At 38.5% G+C, this 24096-nt stretch overlaps 1 protein-coding gene across 10 annotated transcripts in view; it reads left to right on the top strand.

Annotated features, from left to right (window-relative positions):
- The window catches only part of ATP2B2 (ATPase plasma membrane Ca2+ transporting 2), a 633448-nt gene that overhangs the window by 539756 nt on the left and 69596 nt on the right, over window positions 1-24096 (top strand). For all 10 annotated transcript variants that reach the window (XM_075073411.1, XM_075073415.1, XM_075073416.1 and 7 more), the window contains 2 exons: window positions 6573-6814; window positions 7554-7788. In XM_075073411.1, coding sequence (XP_074929512.1) covers window positions 6573-6814; window positions 7554-7788 — 477 coding nt within the window. The remainder of the gene's footprint in view (window positions 1-6572; window positions 6815-7553; window positions 7789-24096) is intronic.

Genomic DNA, 24096 nt, shown 5'->3' on the forward strand with positions numbered 1-24096 from the left:
TCAGTGAGGGTGTGTGGGAGGGGGCTCAGGGCTGGGGCAGGGACGTGGGGTGTGGGGCAATGCTTATCTGGGGGAGGGGAGGTTCTCCGGTTCCCACTGGCATGTCCCTGCAGCTCCTAGGCAGATGGCCCAGGAGGCTTCACGTGCTGCCCACACCCGCAGGCACTGCCCCCAGTGCTCCCATTGGCTGTGGCATGTGGTGGGGGCAGCACATGGAGCCCCTCTGGCTGCCCCTCCAGCTTGGAGCTGCAGGAACATGCCAGTTGCAGCTAGGTAGTGAGCCTGCCAGCCGCACCAACCTCCCTCCCCCAGCACTAGCAGAGGTCCCTGGCCATGCGCCATCACACACCCGCCCCCGCCAGCGTCAGCAGGGGTCCCAAGCTGTGCAGCCCCTTGGCCCAAGTTTTAGTTAGAGGTACATAGCAAAAGTCATGGTCCGGTCACGGGCCATGAATTTTTGTTTACTGCCTGTGACTGGTCCATGACTTTTACAAAAAATACCCATGACTAAAACGTAGCCTTATGCATGAAGGATGCCATTGGTGCATATGTCCTCTATGTGTTGTTACCTGACGTGCACTGTGCATGAGAGGTCACATTGTGGGATGGAGTAGGAACAAGCAAGAGGTTGCCTTTATTATCTGTAATGGTACCTTGTTTTTCTTTGTTTTGGTTTTTTTTATATAAAAAGAGAGACCTGAAATTTTTCAAGGGTGCTGATCAAATATGTGCACTTTGCTTACCTAGGGCTATTCTGGACTTTTGAGTAAATAGGTACCTGAGCATTTTAATTTGCCTTCTCTTTATTGTAACTTCCACAAAATGAAAAATGTGCATTACGTAATTACATATCTAATAAACTATGGCTCCTTATTAGGTTAATAATAAAATTAAGCTATAAAATTTTGGCCTTTAGAGAGTTATGCATGAGTAGAATTTGAGTACTTTCCTCCTATTTTCCACCCTGGCTGAAATGTCTTGTAAATAAGGTTTTAGAAAGGAAATGCTAATTCTTCTGTCATCTTTACTTTACTGAAATAAACCTGCACACCAGAGTATTTCTCTAAGACAAGTTGATCGCTTTGGTTTTAAATCTAGTTTGTGACTATTTTATCTTTTTTTAGATAACTTCCATTGCAGAGAATTTTAAAACACTAAACTAAATTATGCAGCAAGATGGAACATCTCCAGATCTGGCAATGCTATAAATTCATTCAGTTGTCTGAAATTGCTCTCCTTCTGCACAATATTGGGAATGAAGAAATAACACATCATCTGAACAGTCTTATTTCTCCCAAGTTATCTTTAAATTCGGTGCATTTAGATTTAAATAAAAAAATAAAAAATAAACCCTGCATATCATGGCCATAGTTCCTTGGCTCAGTACACAAAATGTAGAATTTAGATTATTCTGTAATTTAAAATGAATGGATTTTTTTTAAAAAAAATATTTCTCTTCGGTTTGTCTTCCTGTTTTTTCCATCACAAGTAGAGCTAACAGAAGCATTCATTATAGATAGAGTATGCTGGCAAAATTAGTTTATTGGAAGCAATAATAAAAAAGGGGATACATTCCTAACCAGTATTATTCGAACTGAGTAGCTCAACCAGCTGTACATAAAAACATTTGGTGTCCCAATTGAAGACTTTGTAATATGCATGAACTCATAGAAATTTAAACTGGAAAGGCTTATGTCACCAGGCCCATACTGCTACCAGTATAGGATTGGACCAGGCAAGCCATGAAAACTGAAGTTTAATAAGTACTATAGTGAATCCAGAAGCTTTTGTAAATCCCCAGTCTGTCTAAAAGATGGAAGGATTTTTAAGTCACCTTTAGAGAGTTTCATATTTAGCTTTAACCCTTCCTTAGTAGCATATCTACCTAATCAGTTATTTAGCCTGTGCCTACTTCCATATGTATACAAAATTGCCACTGATGATATTCTCATTATTCAGTACATGCAGTGATTGTATTTCCATCAACAGATTAATATATCATACTCTCAGGTGCCGGAAGCTGGTTAATGATCTCAATGGGAGGTAGTATCTTTTGTAATGATATATAGCGCTGGTCCTTCAATAAGTGCTATATAGAAATTGTTAAAATTATAAGTTAAAAAAAGTATTGTCTTGTGTGTTTATAAGGCACTATTGATAGCACTAATTATGAAATGTAAAGTGGTCTGATGTGATTAAAGATGATTTGCTTTGCAGAATACATAGCAGATCATTTCTGTGAAGCTCTTAGAATAGGTATGTACAGCATGCATCCTAACCCTGTTCTGTGTCAATGCTAGCTTTAGAAAAAGCCTTTTTATGCAGCTGTACTTTGACCTAGAAACATTTGGTGGGGGGTAAGGTGAAAATACTGTTTTTAATTGATCAGTACATTTTACAAATGAATATCTAAACCTGGAGTATTAATATTAACAAAATTACATAAAGGCTTAAATGAACTAACTGAAGGTATTATAGTACATATGGAATAACAAAGGTTACAAGAATTAGACACACAGACATATTAGGTCACCTCGCCCATCTCCATTCCAGTGCAAGATTTTACCTAGCAAGATATAAGCAAACGTTCTTGTTAGTAGCCAAAATAACTTGTAATGTGTTCTAGAGGTTGAGAATCCAAAAGAATGGATTTCTATGCACAAATCATAATTAAAAGACTTTCTAGTATCTTTCATACAATGCGAAAGATCAACAGAGTTTTTCCAGTTAATTATTCATAGATAGTTCCTTTGTTCCTTTTAATTTTGCTCTATTATAAACTGCAGATTTAAGCAGGAAATAAACTTACAGAGGGCACAGTTTGAAGTTATAACATCCAGCAGCTTCTGGTATGAACTGTAGAGAGCAATCTGCAAGGAGGCTAGTTTGGCATACAGATTTTGTGGTGAAACAGTATAGGAAAGGAAGCGCTGCTGCCAACTCTCACCACCATATGCTTGTTTTAATATAGTATGCAGAGAGTGTGGAGACAGCAGCTGTTAAAGGGGAAAGTGGACTCTTCCTAGCAGATTTTAAAATCTTTCTGCATAGTTCTTTGTCTGGCTATACTGAATGAAGGACAGGAGACACTGGATGTGGTTTAATTGGGCCGCAGCTTTATTATTAAATGGGGGGCATACCCAGCAGATAAGTGTACGGTGCAGGTACATCCATGATCATTTCAATATCTACCTGGGATGCTTCTGTCAGCCCCTCTCCCTTTCTATTCTGGTCCCCACTCAACCTGCTGCTGGGGCCTTACCATCCCCACCCTCTTGAATGAGGATTAAGGTGGCCTATAAAGGAGGGGGAGTGTTGGCTTCCTGCCATGCCAGTCATAGGAACCCCCCTGTTTCTGCTGCTTTAACAAACACCTCCTTTAAATCCTTTACCAAACCATTTATCTGATCTCTGTATCCCTTCCTTACAGAGTACTGGCACTGGACATCGACCCCACTCTTACATAATGAGTTGAGACATCATGGTCTAACTCTCATTCCATGTTCACCTTATCTAAGACCCCTCCGAACTTGGTGTGGGGAAGGCGAATCCCTCTTCCCTCCCTCCTCCTCTCCCCCTCCCTTTGGCCAATCTGGGAGTGAGAGATAAATTCTTTCCCAGCTGCCAGAGAAAGGAGTGGCTAGCACAGTGCCCACAGCACATCCTGACCAAACCTGGTATTTCACCTCTTTCAAGGGTGGGTGCTGCTCCCCCTTGGTCCAAGTGAAAGAGGGCTTCTCCTGCCTGACTTACACCTGTATCCTTTCCTCTCTCTTCCACTCACTTGGGGGATGAGTCAGCATTCATGCCTCTCTGCTCTTAAAGAGGTATACCCCCTTCCTCCAGAAACTCAAACCATGGCCCCTCCCCTTAAGGAGCGGTCATTTTCGTGCTACCAGTAATATTTTTGTTTACTTATTTACATTCAAAACAAGCTGTTAACTAAAATCAAACCTGATTTCAGATCCCAGCTAAGAAGTGTACTTTAAAGGGGAGTGAGAATTGGGAGGAGGGGGTGATGAATGGATCAAAACTTAATATAGACACTACACTCATTTATAGATGTTATAAAATGCAAATAGATGTTTGTTTTCTCAGTATCCATTTGCTTGCTGGTCATAGCACCAAAAACATGCACATGGTTGAAAAACAACCACTGTGTATGTAATCACTGGTTTCTAATGTTTGGTCACAAAGGGCCCTATGCGGCTCACATTGACGTCAGTGTTGAGACTCCCATTGGTTTCAGTGCAGGAGCAAGATCAAGCCACAAACAAGGACTGACCGTGGCAACAGAGTAAGAATCAGTCTGCCTTGACGTCTCTTGATGAAGAATAAAGCTGATTACCATGCTGGTTTGAGATACCAGTGGTCTCTAACTCTTTCCAAGAACTGTATGCCCAGAATGTTAAATCTACCAACTTCTATTTATTAAAACTCTGTATTTTAAAAAAATGAAGCAATTTTGTTTATGCTTTGCTTTTTTCCTCTTCATTGTAAAATCCTCTTGGATGCTCAAATAATATTTCTTGTTTGACCAGTTGTGGTGTTTTCCAGCTAATATATTCCCTTTTTCCCACCTGCCCTGCTAACTCTGGTTCATATTATTTGCATTACCAATAGTGTCAGCACAGCTGAGCATGTGCTGTTGATTAACTTGTAGGCCTAGATCTGTCTGTATGCATAACATGAGCAAAAATATTTTCGGGATCATGCATAAGCATTAACTGTTGAGTTTTCTTACTAGCAGATTTTTAAAAGTGATTTTTAGAATCCATAGGGGATTTTCAATAACATTATAATGATGTTACAGTAGCACAGATTGTAGGACTCAGATATTGTGCTTGACAATGTGTTGGCATTTTATGTTGATACTGAATAAGGTAAAGGAAACAGTAAGATTAAGTGAATTATGAGGCTTGCAGTCGACAGAAGGAATGCTGTTTTGCTCAGTTAGAAATTTGATGTTTATTTTTGAAAAAAGAAATATCTTTGGGACAGAGATTTTTATCCTAACATTTTTTTTACTTGGCCATAGATGCATTTCTTCCTAACACATATAAAGAAATACTCTTGGAGAAAGCTTTTCTGTAAAGGTCACTTATGTATTAGTCTGCTTTAGTCTTAGTCTAGTCTAACTTTATCTATTTGTTCTTGTCTTGCAAATCAATCACTACTGTGTTAGGTGATTCTCTGGGATAATTACATTAAAAATAATGGCTACTCCAAGTGATTTCACTTGTATCATTACTGGACACAGGATTTCAAATCTAAAGTAAAGTGGTTAGTCTGAGATTTCAATTTCATCATTCACCATGATGCTCTCTTCAGCAAACAGCTGTTTCCAAACAACAGTGGTGTCAGAAATCGATAAAAAAGTTAAGTTTGGACATATTTCTGAATGCAGCAAAGCACTTACACAGACTTTGGTTTTGCAAAGCACTTAAGCAAATTGTTAAATCCCATTGAAGACAATGACTTAAATTATTTGCTGAATCAGGGCCTAAGTGTAAGTTTATTTCAAATATTGCAAAACATTGCAAATCAAAATTGTGAAAGAATTTTCCCCACTTCTAGTCCCTATGGATTTAATGCACCAACTTCAGTGATTTCATTGGAGTTTTGTCTGCTTATGCGAAGGCTGAATTTGACTTGAAAGCTTTGCTGAGTGCAAGATGATTGAAGACCTCAATAGTCTTCAGCTAATAAACTTGACCACTAAAGTCTTTTGGAGCATTATTAATGACAGAACTATTGGGTTTTTTTAGCTTTATTACAGCTGGTACTCCATATTGTTTCTAATGTTTTCTTTTATTTTGTACTTTTTTTTGTACATTAGCAAGGGAGGATTAATATTTTCTAATATTTTTTTTCTAAGGGTAGTACCATTAAGAATGGCTAGAGTTGCTGGATTAGTGTAATTGTCATAACTTAACCCCCTTTTTTCCATATAAAGCATTTACAGTCTGAAGTAGAAGACTGAAATACTGTTGTAACTCTCAGATATTTAGAAGTACTTAACTATTAATACAGACATTATGTTAATAGATCACTGGAAATACCATTGGTTATTTATTCTTCTGATTAGATATAGATTTAATTTAAAAATAAATGAGGTTCAAAATTTTAGTGGATGAATGTTACCTGAAGACATCCACCACACCATGAAAAACAGCAAAGCAACATGATTCAGAGCAATACAAAGGAAAAAAAAGTATTGTTCTTTTTTGAACATATATTGACTCTGAGGAAAATGCATTTATTTTTAATGACACATACCATAGCCATCATAAAATCTTGAATGGCCAGAGGATAAAAAGGTGGAAGAGAATTATACTGGTTATTTAAAAAGAAAATGTTGCTCCATTATCAAATAGATTATTTTCAGTCTGTTATAATTCTATAAAATTTCTACTGGCTATTGAAAATTGCATGAGCTATGACTTTACTGTAAAGGTTTTAGATCTTAACTAGTAGCTTCTGGCCTCATTATTTATTGGGCTTGAAAAGTACAGTATACTGTCAAAGGTGAGAAAGTGAGGGGCTGAAATCTGATGCCTTCTTCCCTTCAGCCACCAGAAAAAGAAGGTGGCCTGCCTCGTCAGGTTGGCAACAAGACAGAATGTGGCCTGTTGGGGTTTGTCCTGCAACTGAAGCAGGATTACCAGCCTGTTCGGAATCTAATCCCTGAGGAGAAACTCTACAAAGTATACACGTTTAACTCCGTGAGAAAGTCAATGAGCACTGTCGTTAAAATGCCAGATGGCAGTTTCCGAATGTACAGCAAAGGTGCTTCTGAAATTGTTCTGAAGAAGTAAGTGTACTGTGTCTCTTTACCTTATTTATTGTGACTTGGAGTGATCCCACAGCACTAAAATATGGAGATTTTGCCACGGATTTCAGTGAGAATAGGATCAAGGCCTTCTTGTCTTGGTTTGAAGTTGGAAACTAAATAATAGTTCCAAGTAATAGGTACTAACCTTATTGCAGGCATATAACATACATTTTAATGTGATTATTCTTTTATCCTTTTTTAAAGTAATCAGTTTTGCACAATTGTCTGAATGGACAATGTCGATGGTCATCTTTCCTGTCTTGTGTTAGCTGCCAAGGAATACTGCAGTTGGCATTTCTGTGCTCTCTCGTCTCCTCCCTCCCCATTAGATTGTAAACAGATGCACTTTTGAAATGTGCTTTTGTCATGTAGGGGTATAAATCCAAATGTCCTCTTGTTAGCTAACATGAACATATACCACACATTTGGATTAGCAAGATTTTTTTTCAAGTTGTTTGTAACTTCTTCACTAATTATGGACCTAATGGAAATTACATAGTCGAACTGAAATGTCAGATATCTGCCCAACAATTGTTAAAATCATAGGTACATTCTCTTACCAGCATTAGAATAATGAATCTGTTGATTTTGTTTGTGGAGTGCACTAGAAATTAAAACTAACCAAAAAAAAAAAAAAAAGGTGTGGTATTGAATGAAATGATCAGGTATAATGGAAACCAGTAACCAAACAAATGCAATTCACGTCCTTTTCTTACAGGTGTTCTAGAATCATTAATGCAGCAGGTGAGATTCGTGTCTTCAGACCCCGTGACCGGGATGAGATGGTGAAGAAAGTGATTGAACCCATGGCCTGTGATGGACTGAGAACTATTTGCATTGCATATCGGGACTTCAGCAGCAACCCAGAACCAGACTGGGACAGTGAAAATGACATTTTAACTGACCTAACCTGCATTTGTGTAGTTGGTATTGAAGATCCAGTAAGGCCTGAGGTATGTCACACTTACAAGTTCAAGTGCCTACTATCTGATACTTAAGTGTCAATTAAAAGAACTGTCTTGAAGTTGTTTATTTTTGTTTAATTTTCTAATTAGCACTATCAAATTGGATGACACAAAAACTTAGGTGCAAACCCTATAACTGGGAAAAGGCCTTGATTGTTCAGTTGGCATTATTTAATTATAGCAAAAATAGGGTTATATGAACTATTGCAAAAAAAAGGTGGCAACATTTTCATTTTGTCTCAGTGGATACTTTAGAGGAAGTCAGATCAGAAAAGCTCCCCTTGTGAACTGTCACCTAGAAAATAAAGGAGAAACTTTGTGTTAGCTAATGTGTGAGGGTCCAATATTGAAATTGTACAAGGAACAGAGATGGGTTCCCTTTGAGAAAATAAGTTGCAGGCATAAGTATGAATTGATATTTGCTTTCAACATAAAATAAATCTACTCTGGAGGAAGTTCTGTTTTCTGTAACAATAAGGAATAGCCCTTTGTTACTTTGGCACATCAGTGACTATACTACAATTGCAAATAGTGGGTTGCCAGATGGCAAGTTTTTTTAATATTATGTTTGGATGAAGAGAACATTTGTCAAGTGTCTTTGCCACGGAGAGGTTAGCAACTGAAGGGTTAAAAATCCAAACCTAAAATTCACAGATGTTATTCTGCCACCATATGTAAAAAGTTGGTTAGAATCTTCACCCCTGTTGAAATCAATATTAGTGTTGCATGTGTGAAGTGTCTGCAGAATCACACTTTGTCTTTGGCTGATTTTAGCCTTTATTTGAAAGTTTAAAAAGAAAATAACTTTTTATATAAAAATAATAGAACACAGTAAGAAATAGAGGCACTCTGATGTCATGATAATGAGAATAGTGTTCACTCCCTTTATGACTACAATGTAAGGGATAGGTTAGGGGATCATTGGTTTGTATCTGATGTGTCCATATAGTGCTTGATTATTAATCATTAAAACAAATGCGGGGAGGATTATTCCCATTTTACGGTTGAGGAAACAGTGTAACACAGAGGATAAAGCCAAGGTAAATTATAAATGCTAGGAGTAGAAATAAGGAATTCCCAGCTCCAAGTCACATGCTCAGTCCATTAGATCACACTACTTCTGTGGTATAGAATGAATAACTATAATTCACTTTGGGACCTGAGCATCCTTTACAAAGAGAATGGGATTTTGTATTGAAGGCTGTGGCAGTCTGGTAGCAATGTCTCTCCTTCCTGCCCTGACATCCCATTTAATTTGCACGATAGATTTTTTTTGTAGGTTTCGTAATCATTCTGTTTGAATCCTCCTTGCCTGGATATCAGGTTGGCCGCAACATTGTACATGTTAGGAAATACTGTGTTGTTTTTTTTAATATAACATCAACTGTACACATTAGGCTGCTCTGAAGGACTATGTGTGAGTCTTATGTTTCCCTGAATGCTGTATAAAGCCAGTATTTTGTATTTCTGACTATAGTAAAGCTGTAGAAAAACCCACCTGTGTGATAAATTCCCTATTTCTGCAGTCATGTGATAAACTACTCACTCATGTGATAAAGAACATTTATTTTATCTGTCACCACCTGAACTCTGGCCACTAATCCTTCTGTCCCCAAATGACACCTGAGATTCCAACTGAAAGCAATGTTGATTTTAAAATTAAAACAAAACCTTCCTGTTCTGTCATAAAATGTGGATTAGGTAGAAGCAAGGAATCAAAATGTTCTTTTGTGACAGTTTAATGGGTTTTATTGGGTTTTGTTTTGGATGACCTCCATGACTCACTTATAGTTAATGCAGGAATTCTGAAAGTCAGACATTTAAAACCTCTATACCATGGCTACTAACATGTATTCTATTTATAATCTTGGGTTCTAATCACTTTGAAAGCTTATGAATCCCTGAGGGGGGAAAATAACCAAAAAAAAACACCCCACCTTATTTATGGAGTGCAAATAATGAAAATTATTCATATGCTCTACTTCAGATAATGGGCTTCTGTGTTCTGGAAGATCAGCTTCTGCTTAGTTGAAATGTTAAATCCTGATATAGTTGTCGCATTGGGATTAGAACTTGCATTTGTAGGTGCATTGATTCACCTTACTTCTTGTATATGCAGTATCATCTGTGCTTCAATTCAACTGAAAAGTTTGTTTTTACATTATACAGATGTTTCTTAGTGGCTTTAAGCACAGGTTTAGTTCCATGAAGAATATGCATGATTTCAATTCTTTTGTTATAATTCTGTATATTCTGTTATTTTTACAATTGTAAAAAAATTATAAAAATTTCAGTCTCTCTAGGAGTCCCAGCTTTCCCCTCGTTACCTACTTCAGTTTGTCTGCAACTAGGCCAGTTTGTAAACTCTTAATATATATTGAGTCTATCAGCCCCTAAATCTCAGGGTTTACGGTCTCCTTGTTTTCAGAGGCAGCTTGGCATGGGGCTGTTGTCTTCTGCTATCCCAGGTCTTGCTGCCTCCTCTTTCCTCTCTTGTCTCCCTCCTTTATAGCTGGGCTTGTTTTCTTTATTGGTCGCAGCAGTGGATGCGTATCTGCACGATTGGCACTCCTGGCAGCTGCACAGAGGTGTGGTCAGCCTTCCGCTCCTTTCTGCCTGTGCTCAGCCTAGGGTTGTAAATTCCATTACCCCACCCCAAAAAAGATTCTGGCAGCACATCTGCCTGCAGGTGTGTAGTCCTCATCTTCCCCTATAGTCCTGACAGAATGGAATCCAAAATGACTAAATATCTTAAGAGAAATCTTTGTTCCACTGAAATACAGATCTTCCTTTTTCTTCTAAATATGACTTTGGCAAAACAAGCTGCCTCCCCTGGAGTTAATAACCATAAATTCTATGTCAGACACTGTCCTATTGGTGTTACTTCTAATATGAACCATTTTTAAATCAAAATATATAGGTTGGATCCTCAACTGGCATGAATTGGCATAATTCTATTTAAGTCAACGGAGCTATACCAGTTTATACCTGCTAACCATCTGGTGCTATTTTCGAATGACTCACTAAAAGTCTCTGATGTAAATAAAGGGGGAGCTTTGCCAGTCCTCAAATTCATTTGCCTCATCCCTTCTTCCACATAGCTTAAATATTTTCCATTTTATCTGAATATTCTTTCAAGGTGTTTGTCCCTCTTTTGTAGGCATGCTGACTTCATGGTAATTTCATCAAACACCTTTATGGCCAAAGGTGATAAAATTGCTTTCTTTTTAATACTTTGTAACCAATCCGGAACTCATTCTGTCCATTGTTTTCTGTGCCCTCTCGTATTAAGGAGTTTGGATGTTGCAAAGAGACTGCAGTTTACCTCTGCCTAGCTAATATTTTGTTAGCTTATCTTTCTTGCTCAGAGCTGGACAAAAACAAAGGCAATTCCCTCCCCAACTGTGTGGAGTAAATGTGAATTCAGTGTTTGTGTGTTGCTTTCTTTTCGTATCTCTGCAAGGACTGAAGTAGTGACAAACAACTCTAGCTTTGATGCATTGTTTATTGATGTTCCCTTGGGATACTTGTTTATTATAAGATACGAATGGGTACACTTGTTATGATGACGATGCAGGACCTGATTACTGAAAATAGCCCGTAAAGAAACAGCAGGTCATTATGAAAGGGATATATTACATATTTTTTCCATTCCATTATAGGTTGGCAGCTTTTAGATGAAATGCAGTGCAGTCAGCATTAGACTTATAGTGTCGGTCACTAAATTGCTTATTCATTTTATAATGAATTGGAGTTGTTTCTGATTTTAATTACTGTGGCTATGCATCTATAACAAGCTAAAACTTTACTTTAAAAAAATATTGCTCATTATCCTTATTACTGCTGACTTTGGAAACCATAATTTCATTGTTTAGTGGTATATTTAGTTGGCATTGTAATACAGAGCTCATTTCACCAACTTAAAAATTATTTACATTTCCTAAAATATCTCCCTTGTACCATTCTGCTAAGAGAATTGTGCTCCCCCGGATGGTGTTTGTTGAAAATCTTTCTGTGCCTGCTTCAAAAAATTACTATGACCACTTTTTATTTAACTGAGGGTGGAGGTTAATTCCCTTTATGCAATTAAAAGATAGGGATAAAAATAGTGTAAAGTAGTCTATGTACTGCATGATCTTCTGAATTCAATGGCTAAAAAGATTTTCTTGAATGTTAATAAAATAGCCTATTCAGCAGAATTTTTTTTTGGCCATTTGTCTTGACCAAAACCATTTTGTTTTTTGGAGACTGTACTGAGCTCTTGGATTGTGATTCTCCACTGGTCTCCAAAATTTCATAGGATTTTGGTTTTAAAGGTTTTGGTTTGGCCCATTTCTATAAATCCAATAAAATAATATAGTCTTTGTGATAAGCTCTGGGGTTATTACACTTAAATTATAAATAGGAGACAACAATGTATATTTTCATAAACGAATTTTTAAATAGTACAGTGGTTCTGTGCATGAGTGTTACTCATTACCAAAGTGCATATTACAAATGGATTTTAATTGGTTTTTTTTCTTTAGAATGCGAAACTCTGGGCAATTCTGTTTACAACTGAATTGCAAAAAAAGAATGGTTACCTTACAGTACTGGTGGCTCCTCAAGTTGTTCTCTCCAGGTGGATCACACTCTTGGTGTGCATGTGCCCCATACCTACAGGGTTGGAATCTTTTAATAGCAGTGTCCATTGATGCATATGCTCTGCAGAGCCTCGAGGGCATAACAATGGTCCTATAAAAATGGTCCCAGCTGCCACTTAGAATATTGAATAAAAATGCTCTGTTGCAGTAGGGAAGGTGGGCAGATTGTGAATAAGGCTGGTTGCAATTTTTTTGATTAAATATTTGGGGGGGTTTCGGTCAGAAAATGCCAATTTATCAAAACCAGAAATTTTAGTGGGAAAGGTTCTGTTTCAATGAATTTCCTGTTGAAATTTTTTTTTGAAAAAAAGTTTCAAAATTGACATTGAACAGTTCAATTTTTTCATTCAAAATGACTTTTCAGTTTGAAATTTAAGTTAACATATAAAAAAATAGAGGTTTAAAATAAAAAAAATTCAAAATTATTGAAATGAAATGTTTTGAATTGACCGAATGCAAATATTTTTACAGATTTTTCAGTTCATGAACATTTCAAGATTTTTGACTTTTCAGAATTCTGATTTTACCACTCCCAAGAAGAAATAAGTCTTGAGAAAAAAGAGTTGATCTTGCCTCTTTTTGCCTGTTTATTAAATACATTGCTTACATTGCTGTGGTATGTCTGTTATGACCTGAGTGGTTTTTCCTTATAAGAGAGGTAGGAACAATTTGTATGTCAGACTTATCGCTCCAAGATCCAAAACATTTATCTCTTAATGGGAGTCTGAAGGGGGACATAGTCTGAGAGTCTGAAAATGATCAAGATGTGCTCCCTAGAGGCATCTATTATCCATGTCTTGCTGAAGGATGGGGAAATGAAAGGTATGCTGTGACAAGCATTTTGTGCATCATCCCACCAGTGAATAGGTGATAGGACTTGTTCAGGATCTGTTACCTGCAAGTTCAGCCACCTCTGAAAGGGTCTGAGGTAAAGTTTGGCATATGATATTCTGAAAATACATGATGCCACGGGTCCCAGTAACATGAGACAGACTGGGTGAGATGATTTTCCCAAAATTGAACAAATGTTGCGGTAAGGGTAAACTTGAACACACTGTCTCCTTAAATGGGCAGCTACAAAAAAGGGGGGATGGGAAAGGGATAGAAAATAAGATGTAGAATATCTTATTGCCCTTATATAAATCCATGGTATGCTCACATCTTGAATACTGCGTAGAGATGTGGTTTCCTCATCTCAAAAAAGATATACTGGCATTAGAAAAGGTTCAGAAAAGGGCAACTAAAATGATTAGGGGTTTGGAAAGTGTCCCATATGAGGAGAGATTAAAGAGGCTAGGACTTTTCACCTTGGAAAAGAGAAGACTAAGGGAGGATATGGTAGAGGTATATAAAATCATGAATGGTGTGGAGAAAGTGAATAAGGAAAAGTTATTTACTTGTTCCCATAATATAAGAACTGGGGGCCACCAAATGAAATTAATAGGCAGCAGGTTTAAAACAAATAAAAGGAAGTTTTTCTTCACACAGTGCACAGTCAACCTGTGGAACTCCTTTCCTAAGGAGGTTCTGAAGGCTAGGACTATAACAGGGTTTAAAAGAGAACTAGATAAATTCATGGAGGTTAAGTCTATTAATGGCTATTAGCCAGGATGGGTAAGGAATGGTGTCCCTAGTCTCTGTTTGTTGGAGGGTGGAGATAGATGGCAGGAGAGAGATCACTTGATCATTACCTGTTAGGTTCACTCCCTCTGGGGCACCTGGCATTAGCCATTCTTGGTAGACAGGATACTGGGCTGGATGGACCTTTGGTCTGACCCAGAATGGCCATTCATATGTTCTTTGGGGCAGTGGAGGGACTAAACAGGAGGATGTTGAATTGTTAACATATATCTGTTACCACAAAATATAAATACTTTTTGTGAGCTGGATGCATAGACATATTTAATTGAGCTAAATAAATCATGTCCTTCAAAAGATAATTTCTCAATCACTATCTGGACTTTTTGGGGAATACCAGGCACAACCAACCACAGGGTTCTCTTCATTGTGACACCAGTAGCCATTGATCTTGTGGCTGTGTCAGCACCAGCCAGTGCTGCTTGTAAAGTCGTTTTAGCAATTAAAGCATACAGAGAAGACTTAATGAACTGGGAGACTTAATCCCGTTAAAGGTATTCATACTTGCCTAGAGAAGCCCGGATAGTTGGAGATTCTGACCTTTAAGCTAGCCAAGGAGTATATCTTCCTTCCAAAAGGAGCAAACTTTTTTGATTCCTTATCTTTTGTGATGGACTTTGGTGGAGCAGGATGTCTTGATTTTTCATTTGTAGCCATAAATTAACCAATAATCCTGGAACTGGGTGAATATAGAAATACTCAAAACCTTTTTTGAGGAACTTATTATTGACAGTCCACTTGCTTCTATGTTGCAGAGATGGAAGGTGGGGGTCTGCCAAAGATATTTGATTGGGTCTAGAATCCCTCCATTAATAGGCATTGCTAACATAACTGGGTATAAGATATCCAACAGTTTGTATGATTTTTTTTCTTGGATTATTTCTAGTGTGTCTGCCATCCTTTTAAGGATCTTTGAAGCTTTAAAATCACCTATCATAAATGGCACTGATGAAGTGACAGCTTCATCTGCTGAAGATGAAGAAAATTCCAACGGAGTCAAAGGATCTCCCTGCTGATCAAAGTATCACCCTCTCATTTTGTATTTCTTGGCCCTGTGCCCACACATCTTCCCTTTGGGATGACTGAACCACTCTTTGAGGTTCCCTGGTGGTGGAGATTTACCCATAGACATAGGGTGACTGATAGTATAGTGGGCAGAATGTGAATAAGGGCCAGTATGGCAGTGAGTGAAACCCATAAGAGTATAATGAGGCATCAAAGAGGGGCCAAACCTGAGAGGAGCTGTGACCCCGTACACCAGGCTGCCACACCTGGAGCAAAGACTCGGGTCCAGCCCTGTGGGACAGGAGCTGCTGCTGCAGGGCGAGTGTGGGCTGGGCTCACTCTCCAAGGCACGTCCTTGCCCCCTGGGTCTCCCTCCTCACCAAGTCAGAGCTAGGATTGTGGTGCTATGGCAGACGGTGCTGTTGCAGGTTGGTGGCAGTTTAGTATAGTGCACCCTTTGAGTCAGGAGAGTGGGATCCATATGGACAGATACCCAAAGAAGAACTTTATATATAGTGACGTAAGCACCATGTTCTGGTGGTCTGTTGGGATGGTCTGTGATAATCACTGTTGCTTTATGTAACTATTTGCCATTTGCTCAGGCTAATTTAATGTGAGCTAATGATTCGACATGCTTTGATTCTGATCAGTCAAGGCCAAGCTGTCATGACCAGGATGAGTTCAGTCAGACCTACTGGTTGAAACAGGAGTCGGGAGTCAAGCCGAGTCAGGTTACTGGTAGGTCAGGGCCTGAGGTGGGCCAGAGGGTGAACCAAGAATCAGGCATCAGGAGGTAAAGCAGGCCAGGGGCAGGCTTAATTTGTAATGAAAGAGGTGCTGGGGATTTAGCAATTAGGTGCTCGGGCTCAGACAATTTTTTTATTTTCATAACTGACATGGCAAGCTCAGAGGTGCTGGGGCTGTGAACTGCCAAGCCCTGGCACAAATTAAGCACTGGAGTCATGCTACCAATAGGTCAGAGTCCAAGACAGGCCAGAAGGCAAACAGAGAGTCAGATGTGACAAGTTAGGTCACAGAGACCCCCTTGGGACTGCCACCTGATGTGCTGGGACTACCTCTGAGCCCGTTTTCCCTGGCAGCTTTGGACTTCAGTGCCCTGTCTCGTTGAGCCAGACATACTTGCCTGCTGAAAACACAGACCCAGCTCTGACCCACGTCCTCCCAAAGCTGCAGGCTTAACTGAAAACAACTTAAGTAGTGCTCCAGTCTCCAGCACCCAGATACCCACTTCCCAATGGAGTCTAAACCCCAAATAAATCTGTTTTACTCTGTCTATAGCTTATACTGGGTAAACTCATAAATTGTTTACCCTCTATAACACTGATAGAGAGAGATGCACACCTGTTTGCTCCCCCAGGTATTAATTACTTGTTCTGGGTTACTTGTCAAGTAAAAGGTGATTCTATTAAATATAAAAGTAGGATTTAAGTAGGCTCCAAGTAATAACAGACAGAACAAAGTAAGTTACCAAGCAAAATAAAACAAAAACACGCAAGTCTAAGCCTAATACAGTAGAAAACTAAGTAGGTAAATCTCACCCTCAGAGATGTTCCAAAAAGCTTCTTTCACAGACTAGACTCCTTCCTCATCTGGGTCTGGCAATCACTCACCCCCCACCCCCTTGGTTACTGTCCTTTGTTCCAGTTTCTTTCAGGCATCTCTTTGGGGTGGACAGGGCATCTTCTGAGCCAGCTGAAGACAAAATGGAGGGGTTTCCAGGGCCTTCCAGTCTCTCTCGTGGGTAGAAATCCCTTTGTTCTCCTGTGTAAAATCCCTCAACTAGATGGAGTTTGCAGTCACCTGGGCAAGTCACATGTCTATGAATGATTCAGTTTTTTGCAGGCCAACGTCATTGTTTACATGTTAGTTTGAACATTCCCAGGAAGGCTCAGATGTGGATTGGTATCTCCCAAAGTCCATTGCTAGTTAAGTACTCCAATTACTTGAATCACCCCTTCATACTATGTTGACCAAATCTGATTTATGTGCTCCCTACAGCAAACACTTTAAATACAAGCATTGAGCCAAAGCTCATAAAAATGATACATGCATACAAATAGGATGAATATATTTAGTAGATCAGAACCTTTGCAAAGATATGTTACATGGCATATCTAGCATAAAACATATTCCAGTTATGTCATATTTACACTCATAAGCATATTTCTATAAAGCATTATAAGGGCAGCGTCACCACAGGCATCAGAAGGCAAGAAGGGTCAGGCTACCAGGAGATCAGGGTGGTGTACTAGGTTATAGACAGCAATCAAATAGCAAAGTTGAGGACAAACCAGGGTTGGAAGCCATAGTCTGTTGCAAGCAGGGTCAGGAGCAAAGATGGGCAGGCAGTCGGTGGTGTTCCTCAGACAGCTCCCCTTTCAGGTTTCCTGGTTTATGTACTGGCATCAGTAGCATAGCTCGGGGGGAACGGTGACTCCTCCACTGAGCAAGTGGCGCCTTGTCAATTTCTTGGCGCTTTTGTACTCATCTGGGGGAGCGATTTAAAGAAAAAAAAAAAAAAAAAGATGCCACCCACTGCAGCGCTTTTATTTTACTCATTTGGTGGCTCTCTGGGTCTTCGGCAGCACTTCTGCGGTGGGACCTTCGCTTGCTCCGGGTCTTTGGCGGCAGGACCTTCAGTGCCACCGAAGACACCCAGAGTGAGTGAAGGGCCCGTCACCAAAGACCTGGAGCACCGCCGGGTGAGTAAAAGCACCACAGCGGGTGGTGCCTTTTTTTTTTTTTTTTTTATTGCTCCCCCTGGCTACCCCACTGACTGTCATCAGCCAATCAGGAGACTGTGAGGGGCTCCCACTCAGGTCCTGCTGGGCAGAACTACCTGCCAAGCACAGCCTCACATGATCTTCCGAGCCTCCTTGATCCTCCTAGCCTGTATGTCCTGTGGTGATGCGGAGGCATTGGTGGCCCAGAACTCCCTTGGTCCCAGGTTCTAGCTCAGTGGGTTCTAACACAAGCTCTTTTCAAGGGCGGGGAATAGATTATTTTAACTTGACATAGCACAATACAATATTCTGGTAGTTCTTTCTCATTTGAATTCTATCATATTATAATTTTGAAGCCAAACAAAAGCAGTGTTCTTCATGAAACTTTATATTGTCATAGTCTATTTTATATAATTTCTATAACAGTTCTGTTATCATTCATGCAATGCAGTTATCCTGATATGCTTGCATCAGGTAGTGAAAAAATTTCTTCTACTCCAACTGTGTAAGTGGATCTTTCAAGCCATGTCATGCACATAGTTATATTGCTTCTATATCATGACGTTAAACATTTCCTGTCCATTAAAAATAACATTTCTATAAAGTTCTATAAAATCTAAAAGAATTTATTAGATGAGTCTCTCATTTTCTATGAAATATTGCAGAGTAGAATTGAGCAAACCTCTTTTGATAGATAAACTAGTAGATTATTTACCCTCTTCACATCTATCATATTTTACTATTATTTTATATTATAATGAATTATAAGTCCAATAAATCTGCAAGTATATGAAAATAGTATGTCTTATTAACATATTGTTAAGAAAATAGCATTTTAAGTTAGTATAACCATTTTTAGGATTCTCTTATTGTGTGATGGACCCAAGGAATGGGTTGCAATGTGCTTTGACAGTTATTTTTTAAATGATCTGAAAACTCATTTTATCTGACTGTTCTTAGTGTATTTTTATGAGAAGACTGTTTCTGCTCTCCTATCTTATGGGGAATTATGAGCCTGAAGTAGAAAAGGAATAGTGATGCTAACAATATGGAGGTGAACTCTAATGTCTATTTAACAGATCAAAGAAAATGAAATCAGAAAAACATGTTATTTCCAAACAATTATTTAACTAATTAACTGAATTCCTCACAATTAAATGTTGAAATGTGTTGTAACATTTTCCATATGTTCATTTCAAAGCATTCAGTAAAATTTACGTCCTTTCAAAATTTCACCAAGCATTTGCCAAAAAAGCATTTGCCATTTTTTCCAATGCATTTTTTAATTTTAATATGGTACTAACAATGGAGTAATGAGTCATTTAAAAATTTTATTCAAATTACTAAAAACTCTCAGAAGTCCATAACTCATTGTAAAACAAGTTGCCAAAATGTCTTGGAACAGAGAGTATTTCAGGAAAACAAAACTGCAAAAAACATGTTCTTCTTGGATAGCTCCTTAGAAAGGCAATAGCTGACTTTTAGTTAAAGGGTAATTAGGTGACAGAATTTGCCATTACAGCCCCCAATTCCCATATTTGTTGTTTCTAGCAGGGACTTCATTAATTTAGCAGAACAAAACTGACAGTGTCATGTAAAAATGTCACTGCCCGTCAAGAAGAGCTCTATGTAAGCTTGAAAGCTTGTCTGTCTCACCAACAGAAGTTGGTCCAATAAAAGATATTACCTCACCCACCTTGTCACTGCACCTTAAAGCATTTTAGAGGACCATCCTGTGGGAGGAAAAGACAGAAGAATGAAGAATATTACTATAAATGTGCCTTTTAATTAGCTTAATATTGGTGGAAGTCATGATTTATCCTGCAAGAAATGGCAAGTCGTGGAGCTGTGACAAAAATAATGAAAAGTCATAACTCTGGCAACTTGTTCAGGTATTTGTTTTAAAATAAAATGACATTTTAGAGGGAAAGCCTCATTTCCTCTTTTGCTAAAATCAGAACTGGCTCCAGCTTTTTTGCCGCCCCAAGCAGCGAAGCGGGGAAAAAAAAAAAAAGGAGATAAAGCCACAGTCGGTGGCACTTTGGCGTCAGCTCTGCCATGCTGCTTCATTCTTCAGCAGCAATTCGGCGGCGGGTCCTTTGCTCTGAGAGGGACTGAGGGACCCGCTGCTGACTTGCTGCCAAAGACCCAGATGTGCTGCCCCTTTCCATTGGCCACCCCAACCACCTGCTTCCTTTGCTGGTGCCTAGAGACGGCCCTGCATAAGATGCTCCTAGGAGTTAGCACAGGTGGAAAAATAGCCTCTACTACTTTCACAGACTTAATCTTATGGATTGCTGCAGTTTATTCATATGCAACAGTGGTGTTCAACCTCTGCAGTGCCGAAGGTGTCCCATTGGCGCCTTTCTTGGAAGCTTTGAGAGCTATGCCTATTATAAATATATACATCTCTATCAGGTTTATTTTTAAAAAAGCCCACAGCTAATGTAAAAAGTCTACTTGTGGTTGCATTACCCTCAATAATAAATAGAAATTGTTTGGATGAATTCAGCAGCAATAAAATCTAGCTATTGATCAGCTTTGTCTTTCTCTCTTGCCTGAGAGCTAATAGGCAGGGACCTGGTTCTGAGTGTTTTATACTCTTATATGTAGGTTCACCCACTTGAAAATTCTCTTATTTACCCATACTGGTTAATTCTCACACACTTCTATATCTTCACCCCAAGCTGTGCCATACATCTTTTATGTATTGTTGGGTTAAGTTTTGTACTTGATGTTACATTTAGAAATATTCAAGAAGGCAAGCAACTAAAACAGTGTCTTGTACCTGTGGAGAGCTGTCTCTGAATTTTGAGACAACCTCCCTGAGCCATGGTTAATGAATCTTATTCACACACCAATTTCTCACCCAACTTTTACCAACTTTTGCATCATATCTCAGTTTGGCCCATTGTTTGTCAACAGATTCAGATAGAGATTGCTGCATCAGGCTAATTTAAGCTTACATCCAGAAAGCTTTCCATACATTCATAGATGCTAGAAACTTGATTTTTTGTAAATGTAAGCTTAGGTTCTGTGGAAACAAGTTGGAGATGTGTCTGTTTCTACTGCCCACTCAGTCTGCCAGTGTAGTCTCTTACCTACATAAATAAATAAATAAACTATGAGCAGTATTTTAAGTCTACTTACTCTACACAGAATTAAACTAGATACCGCCCACCAGCTGTCCAAAAATAAGAATTGAGAAAATAGCATTATATCTTTTCTTAGATATTATTTTGATGTGCACATGAAACTAGGTTCTGCCTCCATGAACTTGCTTAATAGAACTGGCATTTCAAATAGAAGCCTTCATTTTCTCTTCTTCACACTGGGACTATCATTTTCCTCCTTTGTGCCCCATATTCTACTTCTGGCTTTCAAACTGTCATCTCAGTCTCTCACATCCAGTAAGTGAGGGAGTCACATTGTTCAAAACTGCTGCTAAGGTCATTTTAAATTTACAAGCAGGACATATGCAGAATAACAAAACCTGGCAACTCAGTCAATCACTTGGGAGCCACCTACGCAAGTTGCAGATTGCTTATGAGCTTAATTGGTGCTATTTTCCAGTGCTACTGTATCTTTAGGTTGACCAAAAGAGGTTTCCAGCCCAGACTCAAAGGGGGAGATGGGAAAGCTACTTGTAGGTCATAGATACATAGGTCATAGGCAGATAAAACTTCATTCTTTTTTTCCTTGCCTGTTAATGGTATTACATTATTTGTACAGACTGAGAGCCGTTCTGTAAACAGCAGATATTCTTGTCATATCCTAAAGGGGGGTTAGTTTACTTAGGGCCCGTGAAAAGCTCCGATTCATTACTCTTATAGCCCAGCTTTTATTTTAGTGTTCTGCATTTTGGCTCACCTAGTTATGGCCTCTGGTTTATCAGGTAAATGGAAGAGAGAAGAACAGCACAAATGACCACATGAGCTGTTACACCCGCCAGGTGAGCATCTGTCTGAATTCCTTTAGAAGCGTTAGGCTTATTTCTAATTCTACCATGTTAGTGAATGTTGTTACTTTTTTGGAAGGAAAAATGTCTCTGTAATGATGTAAATGTCAAAGTGTCCCATACTTGTTGCTATACAGGAAGGTGAAAACCCTTGCAATGCACGTAACCAATTGTGCAATGTTGAATGTGATGGAAAAATTCCTTCCCAGCCCCTTTTGTTATCAGTTGATGTCCTGAAGCATGAGATTGGATTATCCTCTTAGTTTACATTGACTTCCAGGGTGTTCTTATTTCTACAGTAAAGTTAGAGCATAGGAAATAGCATTGGATTTTCAATGATAAATAGTAATGCAGATAGAAAATGAATGCCCTTCATACTAACCAGTAGATATCAGAAGATGGATATGTATTCAAACTCAACGATGTTAGTGCACTATCTCTTGACTAAAATGATCTGTGCCGATAACACACAAAATGCTTTAAATGCAAACTGAATTTTTTTTAACTCATAATCTTCGACCTATCATTTTCTGTTGTATTTCTTTTACTAGAAAAGCAGTGGGATTATATAGATATGCTTGTTAAAATTGCTCATTAAATAATTTTAGACATAATTTTAGTCGCAACAGAATGTCATTATCAGCAGCTCAGCTGGAGGCATGACAGTTGTTTACAAATAAGCAGTCATCAGTGTTTATGATAATTTATTCTGATATAGGATATATGTTATGCCATATGGATTGGAGGAGTTAGAGAACATGGATGCGGTGTCTAACATAGCATAACAATCAGGAAGTCCAGGCCATTCATAGTTATTTTAGGCAACTACGTGACCTTCAAAATGTTTTTAGATGCAGTTTTGATCAGCACCCAAAAATTCAGATGTATATCAAAGTTGTGCTCATCTTTTGGGATTTCCCTTTACAGCTACCAAACCTATCTTCCTCTCTACCCAGATCAGTCTCGGTTTGTTTAGCATGAGGCATCTCTTCATTGTTTTGTATCTGACTGTTGTATCTGCTTGTGGGGTAAGGGAGTTCAGTTGCCAATTGCTGTCTTGTAGGTCTCCATATTCAGGTGGACTCCAGGGTCCTCCTTTCCCTTCTCTGTCTTAAGGGAAATTAAGGGAATCATGGGAATTAGTAAGGAAGGAAAAGCTCTGTTGAAGGCACTTCCTTTTGTGATAGTCATAGCATATACTGTTTAAGTATCAGCAGAACTTTCTTTTAAGTACTGTGAATTCATTTCTCATAACTTATTTACCCTGAATAAAATTTTCACATCCTTAAATAAGGAGAGTACAGGACACAGAGGAAACATTATAAATACTTTTTTTTCTGATGCTTAGCTCAACAAATTGCTGTTCTGTTTGTCTCACGGGCCCAATTGTACCTTGAATGGCTTCTTAGTGAGACATACTGTATTGTAGGAGAAAGCAATATGATATAAAACACAGCATGGCGAAAATGTGTATTCCTTGGCTTCTTTTAACTTTTGAAATACAATATCATATAGTGAGCTATGGAGAATTTATGTGAAATCTCCTCCTTTTGTTCTGTGTTTATACAGCACCTAGCACAATGTGGTCCTGGTCCATGATTAAGTCTTGTAAGCATTATAGTAATACAATTAATAAATAATAATTAGGCAGAGTGCTTTTAATAATATTGAAATCAACCATGGTGAGCTAATGAATGCCATTTGCCAGAAACTTGGTTCACCATTTTGCATATTCCTCAATTATTAACATGATATGCTATAGCGTACCTATCTAATTATAATATCCTGAAAGCTTATAAGGTGATGTAAATAAGTTTTTCTTCGTACATCGGCAGTATTATCTATTTGGGTGCATATGCCAGTTTGAGTTCCAAATGACTCTTGATGCCTTTAGAGAATCTCATTGAAATGAACATTTAGATCAGAAGGAAGATAATTTTGGGGTGTGCAGGAAAAGCTTATGCTGTGTCTTTTCATATTTTATTGGGGTGTACACTGTTGTCCAGAAGTTGGGCATTTTGACTGTGCTGTGAAACAGGAAGCAAAATACATATTCTATTGGCTACTTGAGCGATTTGATTCTGAGATAAGCCTGTGTGTCCTGGAATGACATACCACCATTATAAACTGCATCTGCATTATTATTAGGGCTGTCAAACGATTAAAAAAATTAATTACGCGATTAATCGCACTGTTAATAATAGAATGCCACTTATTTAAATATTTTTGGACGTTTTCTACATTTTCAAATATATTAATTTCAGTTAGCACACAGGATACTAAGTGTACAGTGCTCATATTATATTTA

The sequence above is a fragment of the Chelonoidis abingdonii genome, chromosome 17, assembly GCF_003597395.2.
Source record: "Chelonoidis abingdonii isolate Lonesome George chromosome 17, CheloAbing_2.0, whole genome shotgun sequence".
NCBI lineage: Eukaryota > Metazoa > Chordata > Testudines > Testudinidae > Chelonoidis > Chelonoidis abingdonii.